A 12705-nucleotide genomic window follows, 5' to 3' on the forward strand; every position below is an offset into this window, starting at 1 on the left:
CCATCCTGTCCTCAGTCACATTCTTGTGACAACAATATTCAAAATACTGTGATACTTTGGAATTTTTTTTAAAAGATTTTCTTTATATGTCAGAGAGAGAGAGTGAGAAAGCACAAGCAGGGGCATGGCAGAGGGAGAAGCAGGCTCCCAGCTTGGCAATAGAGTGCCAAGTTCGCACTCGGTTCCAGGACCCTGCGATGACCTGAGCCGAAGGCAGACACTCAAATCAGTAGAGCCAATCAGGCATTCCAAAATAATCTGAGCCTTTAGTGTTTGTCTGACATTGCGAGATCTTTGAAATTATTGACATAGAAATTGAAACATTCCTTTTGTTTAGCAAATTTGAACAGAATTCATGGGTTTCTCAATCATTCATCTAAAAGAAACCTGATAAGAATCAATAGAATCAATGCATTTTTGTTTCTCAATAAATTCTCACTTGAGGATAATTTTTAGTGTGATCTTCTGAGGTTAGTTTCCTATAAAAACCTAAATGGGCTTCCGGACTCTGGTGGACATAATTCTTCAATATAGTAAACTACATTTAAAGGATAAATGGATAGTCATATTTACAAAGATACCTCCAAATGAATTTAAATCATATGCATTACTAATGTAAAATAAATGTTTATTTATAAAATATACCTTCTCTAAAAATGAATAGAAGTTCGTGGTAACTTCTATGTTGGCTAGTTGAATATAAAGAAAAAAAAAAGTTTGGGCAATAAAAAAAAAGAGTGCAAATTGGAAAATTTAAATCTCCATAGTGTAATTGTCATGAAATAGCCATTGTTAACAATTTACTTAAGCATTTAAATTAATTTCTCTTGGACATAGCATAACTAAATATAAACTGAAGAACTTTTTCACTTTGGATATATACTTATAAAAAAGCAACACTGACTTTTAACTGATAATTCTAAAGTAAAAAAATAAATAAATAATATTTGTCACCTACACGTCTCTTACTTAACAGTAAGTTTAATTTTACTGGTAGTGGAATACATCCAGTTTTATATAAAAGCAGAAAGCATCGATGATTTATATATGTTTTAATTCCTTTAAAAATTGAATCAAGAATAAAATTTTAAAACTAACATTGATTCTCCTATAACCCTTTAAGAGACAGAAATGGGAAAAGCTGAACTGTAGATTCATTATTCTACAGATAACTCTTAAGGAATACTAAAATTTCATGGAGTAATTTCTGTAATTATTTCCTCTTTTACATCCAAGAATATTACGAGTCAATGTAGAAAAATAATTTCTTCTTTGGTTCTATCATGAATTACCTGATTAATCGTTATTTATAATATTGTGTTACTCCTCCAAGTCTATAACATGCACTTTACTTTCTATTTTTTCTTTAGATAATACTTATTTAAGATTGACTAATGCCAAGCATTATATAAATTACTCACATGACCTCCACCATTTTTGTGATCTCATTAGAAAACATCTGTTCAGGTAATTCTTTTTTTTTTTTTTTTTAAGAGTTTATTTATTTATTTGACAGAGATCATAAGTAGGCAGAAAGGCAGGCAGAGAGAGAGAGAGAGAGAGAGAGGGAAACAGGCTCCCTGCCGAGCAGAAAGCCAGATGGGGGGCTTGATCCCAGGACCCTGGGACCATGACCTGAGCCGAAGATGGAGGCTTTAACCCACTGAGCCACCAGGCACCCCATGTTCAGGTAATTCTATGGTTACTTCCAGTTTATACCCTAAGATGGCATATTATGTTTCCTTAACAATAATTCAATTAATAATTAACATTATTTGCACCAATATGTACACTTTGAACTTAGTATTTGAACAAATACTTAACATTATAAAATATCTCTTTTCTTCCTCTTAATGAACATAATTTCCTTCTTTCTCACACAAGAATTTAAATTACACAAAAGCTAGGACTTTTTTAATTCATCATTATGTCCAAAGTTCTTGGAAGGGTACTGGCACTAGATATGTGAAAGGATTTTATTAAATGAATGAATGATTTCAATGGATCTTAAAATGGCTAAGGTCTTAAAACATGCATTAGATCATGTTCATTGAATATTAGATTTTCATTTTCTCATCAATGATTTCCTTCATTATTTTTGTCATTTCAGATACCTTTCTGGAACATCAGATCATGGAAAATAGGAATAATGTTACTGAGTTTATTCTCTTGGGACTTTCTAAGAATAAGAAAGTCCAAATTCTCTGCTTTCTCTTTTTCTTACTCTGTTACCTGGCTATCTGGTTGGGGAATTTGATTATTATGACTTCCATCACATGCAGTCAGTTAATTAATCAGCCCATGTATTTCTTCCTTAATTACCTTGCCCTCTCGGACCTCCTCTACACCTCCACTGTGACACCCAAACTCATGACAGACTTACTGACAGAAAAGAAGGTCATTTCCTATAAAAACTGCATGACACAGCTGTTTACCACACACTTCTTTGGAGGGGTCGAGGTCTTCATCATCACAGGAATGGCCTATGACCGCTACGTGGCCATCTGCAAGCCACTCCATTATGCCATCCTCATGAGCAGGCAAAGGTGTAACTCAATTCTCAGGGCATCCTGTGCAGGGGGCTTTCTGCATTCCCTTGGATTGTTTCTTCTTACAATTTTTTTACCGTTCTGTGGCCCCAATGAAATTGATCATTATTTTTGTGATGTATACCCTTTGTTGAAACTGGCCTGCACTGATACACACAAAATCGGTTTCTTAGTCATTGCCAATTCAGGCCTGATGGGACTGGTGATCTTCGTGGTTTTGATGGCCTCCTACTTTATGATATTATATAATGTGAGAGCATATTCTGCCGAGAACCGCCACAAAGCACTTTCCACTTGCAGCTCGCACATCACGGTTGTGATCCTGTTTTTTGCACCTGTCATCTTTGTTTACATTAGACCCCCCACAACTTTACCAGAAGATAAAGTGTTTACACTCTTCTACACAATCATTGTCCCCATGCTCAATCCTCTTATCTACACACTTAGAAACACAGAAATGAAAAATGCCATAAAGAAAGTTTGGTGCACTGGAAGGTTTCGGAAAGGGAATCCAATGATTTGAAGACTATTCTTCTTTGAATGTGTATGGATGTCATGTTATCACACATTCCCTTTCTTTGATTCCTTGTCGGTGGAACAATTAGACAGAATATGTAAAGGCCAAGCCTTAAGCATCAACTTGCCATCAGTGGGTTCCTCCTTCATATTTCTTTGCTGGTGGGCTTCACTTGTTTTCATCCTTCACTAAGCTTTAAGTTCCATGAAAGTAGGGGTTATGTCATAGTTTTTTCACTGCTAATTCCCTAGTAGCCAGAGAAGTATACAGAACATATATGATGCTCAAGTAAATATTTATTGAATGAATCTATAAATCACAGAGCTCGGTTTCTGATTCCTGAGAACAAGAACTTCATGAAGGAATCACCTTCATGGTTTAATGACTCACTTGGACATTAGACACCACCATTGTCCTGATAAGTATCCTTCTTCACATATTTTTCTATTTCTATATATTTTTGGCTCCATAGAGCCAAGAAGGGATTCCACTCTGGATCCAATCAGACAACACATCTCAAAAAAGTGTATGGGTAGCAAAGATGAGTAGGCTGAAATCATGCTGCTTTAACAGGTTTGGCATTCAATATATATGATCAAGGAGTAAACCACAGCTACCCGTCCGTGGAAAGTTAGAAAATATAAGTCCTTCAAAATTAAGGATTTTTTCAAAGTAAAGAATTTTTATTTACTATCTAATTTCAATTTTAAAATAATCTGAAAATAATACCTGACATGAACTATGGCACAGATTTATTGGGGTAGATAGTGATGATGATGGCAGATAATAGACAGATAATAGAAAGACAGATGAGAGAGTGAGTACGTGAGAGGAGGGGGAGAGGGAATGGGACGTGAAGCAGCTCTCTGGTGGAGTTTAATGGGAAGAAGTACATCTTTGGAGAAGTTGGATTCACTCACCCTACTCTGGGTTTGGATGATTTTTTTGTTTGTTTGTTTTAAAGCAGACATTTCTCAGTTGTATCTAGTCTGAAAAGCTCATCTCACTCCATCTTCTACTCTTTCTTTTATATGTGTTACTATCAAGAGTGAAATCTTTGATCTTTTTTTTTTTTTAAATTTTACTTTATTTTTCCAGTGTTCCAAGATTCATTGTTTATGCATCACGCCCAGTGCTCCATGCAGTAGGTGCCCTCCTCATTACCCACCACCAGGCTCAAAGACTTCTTTCTTACTGGAAAGCTCGAAAACAAACAAACAACAACAACAACAACAACAACAAACCTTTGACATTTGTTATCAGTTTATATAAAAATTATCTTTCTTTACAGAACTACTTAACTCCCCTTCTAGGTTCTGGTTTGATATTTAGAGACATTAACCTTGGAATTTCAGCTTACTCATCTGTAAAATAAAGCAGATAATTAGATCATTAACTCAAAAGTGTAGTTTCAGAGTTTGCTTTTTTTTTAATAAGAAAAAATCCTCACAAATACCATGAATTGATTGAAATCATGTTTTATTATAAAGTTATTTAAACATGTATGAAATAAAATCTTTAAAAAAAAAAATGGGACACTTGGGTGGCTCAGAAGGTTAAGCATCTGCCTTCAGTTCAGGTCACAATCCCAGAGTCCTGGGATTGAGTCCCACATTGGGGTTCCTTGCTCAGCAAGGAGTCTGCTTCTTCCTCTGTCTGCTACTCTCCCTGTTTGTGCTCTCTCTCTCTGTCAAATAAATAAAATCTTTTAAAAAAAAAAAGCATGAATTGACATGTCACAAAAATTTTACACTTATCATTCTAAACTAAAAATGTCAACGTATAAAATGAAATATTTATGTTAAAATTTTAATTTGAATGTTTCACAGAAACTAATGTACAGATGCTAAGCATGATAACAAAAATAAAAATTTATTCTGAGCAATTTCCTTTCCTAGAACAATACCCACTTCCTTTAATTTCTTTTTCATTTCTTTTCATTTTTAAAATTACCTTATGAGGTAGTTTCTATTACCTGAAATGTACAGAGGGAGAAAAAGAGGAGGAAAGTGTATTTACCTTTTCAGGATCCCTCAAGTAGGAAGATTTTTTTCATCTACCTGCTTAATTATCTGCTGTTATCAACATCATAATTTTTTTGAGCATTAGGAGAAATCATTTGAATCTTAATTATCATCTCTGTTATTAGTTTATTTTGCAATACCAGTTATATATAATCAAAACCCTTTCATTAGACAATAAATTTAAGAGTTTAACCCAAAATCAAGTTTTAAAAATAAAGTATTTGTTAATTTTCTCACTGTTTCAAGAGTTACCTTTAGGGACACCTGGGTGACTCAGTGGGTTAAAGCCTCTGCCTTCCGCTCAGGTCATGATCCCAGAGTCCTGGGATCCAGCCCGGCAATTGACAATCAGACTCTCTGCTCAGCAGAGAGCCTGCTTCCCTTGCTCTCTCTCGGCCTGCCTCTCTGCCTACTTGTGATCTCTCTCTCTCTGTCAAATAAATAAATAAAATCATAAAAAAAAAAGAGTTACCTTTAATGAATTGGTGTGAACTGACAAGTATCATTATGTAGGCTGTATAATGATTACACTAAAGATTCAGTGATTCAGTTAGGTTATCAGCTGCTCTAGTAACAATTCTCTTGAATTTTTAATACATTTATAAACATGCCCCTTATAAACATAATTCTCCAATCATATTTTCTTTTCTTTTCTTTTTTAAGATTTTATTTATTTATCAGAGGGAGAGAGAGTGAGCACAGGCAGACAGAGTGGCAGGCAGAGGCAGAGGGAGAAGCAGGCTCCCTGCTGAGCAAGGAGCCCGATGTGGGACTCGATCCCAGGACGCTGGGATCATGACCTGAGCCGAAGGCAGCTGCTTAACCAACTGAGCCACCCAGGCGTCCCTCCAATCATATTTTCTATTTGAACTTCTTTAAAACTTTTCTTTACACACTGGGCCATGACCTTTTTTGCTGCTCCATTTACGTATTCCTTCACATATTGGGTCTAGGTTCATTTTCCCCTATAACCTGTGCAATATAACACCTTGTTCTATTCCATCATACTCATTTCATGATGTCCAACGAGCCCACTGTCACTGAGTTTACCTATTTGAAAAACTTTTTCAATTCTACAGGCATCTATAGATATCCAGATGTATAGATATATAGACATTCTCTAGAAATTGGAAATTTATTGTTTTTATTTTGATGGCAATGGAAAATATAAATTTAAACATATTTTAGGGCAAGTCGTTTCAACACTGGCACTTCCATTTTCTCTTTACAATCGCATTGGCTAAAAGTATAATAAATGGAGATCGTGTAATTTAATTGCCACTAACCTTTCTACTAGGGCATCCATGCTTCTCAGACATTTAAGAGTAACCAGACTTCCTACTCTTCAGACACCATATCATCTTAAGTCTGTTGTGTCAGCACAATTGTCAGTGGATCTCATTTTACACTCAGACAAGGTTTGGTTTGGAGAATGAATTATATAAATATCCTATTTATTACCAATACAACTTTTTCATTACTATTTTATAGCAAATATTTCTATAATTTTTGAAATGCTGTGATTTTGAAATGACTATGTAAGTTATTTTAGAAAAACCTTTCTCACTTTTATAAAGCCATTATTTCATACAGTATTTTTTTAATGCTAAGACCTTATTTAAATAATTTTTGCTTTTTAAATTATTGCAGTGAATATGGAAACTCATGAACTGAGTGAAAAACATGAATCTGAGTTTCTGATGCTCCTTACTGGAAGAAAGCACCAAGGACACTCTATGCCTGGGATGATTAACACGAATGCAGTTATGTACATATGAAGAGTCATTCGAGAATCTGAAGCATAGGGAGATTAAAGGAGGACCTCTAGTTAGTAACTTAAGGATAAAATCCAAAGGGAAAAAATGTATCAAAGAAAAATGTAACAGAACTTCAACAAGAAAATGATAACTCAGATTACTAAGGACAAATGTGAATAAGATGTTTCTTATTAATCAATAAATAAAGAAAAAATACTTCAAGATAAATTATCACATAAATGCAGTGACACCAATTGCTATGCTTATTTTTCTTACAGCAAAGTTCATGCTTTTTCAAGTACAGTAACTATCATTTAAGTAGGCTATATAATGATTTGCCCTCCACTCAAACACAGGTTCTGACACCACACTTTCCTCAAGGTAGTCTTTATCTCTTTGTTTCTGAATGTGTAGATCAGAGGGTTGAACATGGGGGCAATGATGGTGTAGAAAAGAGCAAACACTTTGTCTTCTGGGAAAGTCGTAGCCGGTCGAATGTAAATGAAGAGAACGGGCACAAAGAACAGAATCACAACTGTGACATGGGAACTGCAAGTGGAAAGAGCTTTGGAGCGGCTCTCTGCAGGGTAAGCCCTAAGGGTGTATAATATCAGTAAGTAAGACAGCACCAAGACCACAAATGTCACCAAACCCATCATGCCTGAATTGGCAACCACGAGGATCCCAACTCTATAGGTATCTGTGCAGGCCAGTTTCAGCAAAGGGTACACATCACAAAAGTAGTGATCTATTTCATTGGGGCCACAGAAAGGTAAACTGATGGTAAGGAGACATTGGACAAAAGAATGCAGAAATGCCCCAGTACAGCTAGCAATGACGATGGCATAGCATCTCTGCCTGTTCATGATGGCGGCATAGTGCAGGGGCTTGCAGATGGCTACGTAGCGGTCATAGGCCATCCCTGTGAGGATGAAGACTTCAATCCCCCCAAAGAAGTGCATGACAAAAAGCTGTGTCATACAGCTGGTGTAAGAAATCACGTTACTTTCTGACAGCAAGTCAGAACTAGCTTGGGTGTCACCGTGGAGGTATAACACAGATCTGAGAGGGCAAGTTTATTGAGGAAGAAATACATGGGTTGGTCAATAAGCTGACTGCATGTGATTGAAATCATTATGAGCAAGTTTCCCATCCAAATACCTATGTAACAAAATAAGAAGAGTAGAAAACACAAGTGTCTAATCTTCTTATTCTGGGAAAGTCCCAAAAGAACAAATTCAGTGATGTTGTTAATATTTTCCATGGTCTAATGCAGTTAAGTCTCAAAGGTTTGCCTGAGTGGGGGGAAAGATGACAAGTCAGTGTGAGAAATACTGAACAAAGTATAGTGTGAATTAGAGAGAGTGTTGTAAAAATAAATTCATTTATTTAATTGGCTTCCTATAGTATATATTAAAGTAATTCTAAGCATTGTATGGACAAATTACCATACAGTATAACAGATCAGGCTATTTTGTAGAGTGAAACAGAATACTATTAATAGTCGCACTTCCTCAGGATCCTAAACAAAGATGGACAGTCATCGTATGTAGGCGTTGCAAAGGAGAGCTTAGGGAGGAGGCACTTATTTTCCTGGAGAAGTTCACCTGCTTGATAGGTTGAAATAGCCAGACTTGGACTCCTGGGTGGCTCAGTCTTTAAGCATCTGCCTTTGGCTCAGGTCATGATCCCATGGTCTTGTATCCGGCTCCCTGATCAGTGGGAAGCCTGCTTCTCCCTCTCCCACTCCCCCTGCTTGTGCTCCCTCTCTTGCTATCTCACTGTCAAAAATAAAAATAAAAATAAAAAATAGCCAGACTTAAATCCAGGTAAGTGAGAGGAACTGTGAAATTGCAAAGTACCATCTTGTCTTTATTTAACATTCCATTTTTTGTTGTTGTTGAATCACTAAATTCTACCCCTGAAACTAATATTACACTATATATTAACTATCTAGAATTAAAAAAAAAAAAACTTGGATAAATAGATAAATAGGGGGCACCTGGGTGGCTCAGTGGGTTAAGCCTCTGCCTTCAGCTCAGGTCATGATCTCAGGGTCCTGGGATCAAGCCCCGCATTGGGCTCTCTGCTCAGTGGGGAGCCTGCTTCCCCCCGACCCCTCTCTCTCTGCCTGCTTGTGATCTCTTTCTGTCAAATAAATAAATGAATAAAAGGAAAAAAAAGAAAAATAGATTAAAAAAATTCAATTTTATGGTAGAATTTGCATTTTTTAAATATTGCATAAAAATCTTATCGTCTTCATTATTGAATTGTTTACACACATGGTGAGTAACCCATTTATCCCACTCTAGTCCTGACCCCCGCTTGAAACCACTTAATATTTACCAACATTATAGAGGGCAATAATGAAAATATGATAGCAGCTAAAGCTTAAGTGTCCGTGACATTTCTATTGACATAAATAGATATATGCGATTACTTAATTTAATTAATGAAATACTTAATATTGAGAGTTAAAGACTTTCTGCAGGACTAAGCTAGAGCAATACGTAAAGTAACAAATGGCACATGCTTGAGATACACTGGATTTCAATCACTGCTTTTTAAATAAATAAAAAAATACAAGTCGCAAAATTTCATTAATTAACAAGCAGCCTAGTTTGAAACTCTTTTTGTCTCTTGCTCTTTCTCTCATGTTAACTAGATCCCATATTGGCAAGACAGGCAAATATTTCAGTGACTTCCCTTATTTCCCTCAGCTGAATATTCTTCTTGGTAATTCTCCAAAGTATCATCAGATACCCAAAGAATTCATAATCATGCTATTTAAATTAGAACATTTCTAAACCTTCACATTATTTACAATGTTTCCTTTGTTAATATTAAAGTTACTGAATTTGAGATTTACATGATCCTGATTTCATGTCTGTGTGATTTAACGAGAGAACTTTTCAGAAGATACAAGGACTAATTCTGCTGTTAAGGATGGCACGAATTGCATGGAGCACTGGGTGTGGTCAGTAAACAATGAACCTTGGAATACTGCAAAAATAAAATCAAGATGTTAAAAAAAAAAATTCTGGCACAAGGCAAATTCATGAGCTATAACTATAGTTGGGTTACTGTACTTCCTCCCAGCCCCTTCTTTCCCTAACACTTACCGTGATAAGCACTGAAAAATATTGAACAAATAAATTTAAAAAGACACTCCTTTTTGTCTACCTCCAGGAAGACTTCTTTTTGGCTCTTTCAATCTATAGAAATCTTTCTTATTTAAACCTCCCTGAAATACTTCCATTTATTTCATTATTACCCTTTAAATTTGAGCACCCAGGAAATTAGTTTTCATTTAATTGGTTCAAGGCAGCTCATCAGACAGTGGTTATGCCTTATATTCTTCTTTCCCTTAATGATTTGGTATTATAGTAAGTAGATCAACTTTGGATTCACACAAAAGACCAGGATAGTCTGGAGTAAGGTAATTAATTTGTCTGACAATCACTTTCTTCCATTTTAACATGGGCATTCCTAACAATGATATTCCATAGTTGTATGTCAAATAATATGGTGCAAAGTGTACAATAGGTCTTTTTCACATTGTTTTTCCTCATATCATTATGTATAAATTAGGTACCCCGTATATAAAATAGAAAATAAGCAACAGTACACTAAAATGTTAATAAATAAAAATGCAGGCTATTAAATTTATATCAAATAGGCTGCTATTATCATCAGTCTTGCACAGACATGAGAGAAATAATAATATCTAATACTACTTAGTGCTCACCATCCTCTGCAGACAGTTCTAAATCTTCTATATGTATTAAGTTGTGAATCTTAAAGGGCCCAATGATTCTTTTATTATCTCTATTTTGCAAAAAGGAAACCAAGTCTCTTTACAATTTGGATAAAACACTGATGTTCTAAACACTAATTTTAGACATATTTTAATTATTTTTTATTAACTGATACTGATAAATTTGGTTGGCAAGTCCAGATTATTCTTAGAATTATTCGAGGGGCATATCACCCTTTTTTGTTTTTTTCTTTCTGTAACCAAGTTGCCTCTCCCCAAGTCAAGGTCCTGCTAAATCTTTGCCAACAGCTTCAGAGTTTTCTCCCAGCACCGGTACCCAGGCTTGGCTGAACTAATTCTATTTCCTTTCTGTATTATTGTTTACCCTTTTCTCCTTCTTCCTTATCAGATTTGCCCCACATTGATGTGCAGGATCCTCTGGTTGATGTTTTCCAAATCACAACACATCATACTCTTAATTAATTATTCACTGTACTTACAGGGTAGCAAAGGAAGTAGAGAAGGAACATGTCTCTATTCTAGTGCATCCCTTTCATCATATTTAATTTGTACCTCTTTCCTCTTTATTTTTCTTTCTCCTGCTTAAAATTCAGGTTGCTCACTTGATTTATCTACCAATTCTTTTTCAGATATGCCCCATATAGGCCATGAATAATATTACTATTTCCTCCGTGAATGTCCCAAAATCATGCCAAAAAAAAAGGTTTTATTTCATTTTGACATCTGCTGAGGGACATAATATTAATCAGTCATTGAATTGTACTAATGTAATGGAAAGTTATGTTATAAAATATTTGCAAAATTTGAAGAAGGACATGCACCTATAAAATCAATATACTTATAGATAAAATTTAATTTATATATATAAACATATATATATATATATACCCACACACATATATATATATATAAGCTTTTTAAAATTTGCAAATCATGTTTGTTTATTATATGTTGGTTGCATTTTTACTTACCAGGTGATTATCTCATTAGATAAGTTTTGTTATCTCTGAGTAAAAGGTGGAATCTGGTGTTTCAATACAGTCAAAATAAATGATTAATTTTGCTGCTGACGATTAATGAATTTCACCATGAACATAGCCCACATAAGTCCTGGTTCTGGGACTTCCCTATTTCCCTTACAAAGAGAAGCATTCTCTCCTTATTTTTGAAGCTAAAGGGAAATAAAATCATCATTGGCATTTATTTTGAAAAATAATTTTGTTTGCTTTCTATCGCAAAGTTGTGTAGTCATTGATTTTAGTGTTGGAAATATATACAAGTTTTCTGTTTAATTTCCAAGTGTCATTTAAAGTAGATTACCTGGGAGAATATAACCCCAAACCTCCCTTTCACTCTTTCTATGGGATGAGATATTTCCCAAAAGAAAAGTTGGCCAATGTACAGCTGAACAAGGCTTAGTTCCTTTCCAGTCTTAAAAAAATAGCTGTGCCATGGTTCATAACTTTTTGTACCCTGAGGAGTTGGAGCACAAACTAAGAGTTCACTTCTATTCATTATAATAAGCCATAAATCATGTGCTTCCTGTTGAAAGAGATTCTGAGGAACAGTAGGGAACAATGTCTCAGCAGAGGTTAAACTAGAAAATGCCAAAGATACTTAAGGCCCCATTTTGAAGTCTGCTTAAGCACAGAATAAATTAATCGAGGAGTGGGTGGCAAACTTCTGTGTGTGTCTTCCTACCCCAATGGCCCTACTTCTTCCTCCAGCTCCCACACTGGCAACTGGTTTCACAGACTTAATGCTGAAAGCTGGTGTAAATTTATACACTTTCTCCTACAAATACCACAATGAGGATTTTGTTCAAAAAAATGAAGAAAAGTGCACCTGGGTGGCTCAGTGGGTTAAAGCCTCTGTCTTTAGCTCCGGTCATGATCCCAGGGTCCTGGGATTGAGCTCTGCATTGGGCTCTCTGCTCAGCAGGGAGCCTGCTTCCTCCTCTGTCTCTGCCTGGCTCTTTGCCTACTTGTGATCTCTCTGTCAAATAAATAAATAAAAATCTTAAAAAAAAAAGAAGAAGAAGAAGAAGAAGAAGAAGAAGAAGAAGAAGAAGAAGAAGAAG

At 35.5% G+C, this 12705-nt stretch overlaps 1 protein-coding gene and 1 pseudogene across 1 annotated transcript; one reads left to right on the forward strand and one right to left on the reverse strand.

Annotated features, from left to right (window-relative positions):
• The first annotated feature begins 2133 nt into the window (after positions 1-2133).
• Positions 2134-3072, forward strand: LOC132009101 (olfactory receptor 4P4-like). The gene has a single exon (XM_059387606.1). The coding sequence runs from the start codon at positions 2134-2136 to the stop codon at positions 3070-3072; it is 939 nt and encodes a 312-aa protein (XP_059243589.1).
• Positions 3073-7170: 4098 nt separating this feature from the next.
• LOC132010237 (olfactory receptor 4P4-like) lies at positions 7171-8111 on the reverse strand (annotated as a pseudogene).
• Between the last annotated feature and the right edge of the window lie 4594 nt (positions 8112-12705).

The sequence above is a fragment of the Mustela nigripes genome, chromosome 1 (assembly GCF_022355385.1).
Source record: "Mustela nigripes isolate SB6536 chromosome 1, MUSNIG.SB6536, whole genome shotgun sequence".
Taxonomy (NCBI): domain Eukaryota; kingdom Metazoa; phylum Chordata; class Mammalia; order Carnivora; family Mustelidae; genus Mustela; species Mustela nigripes.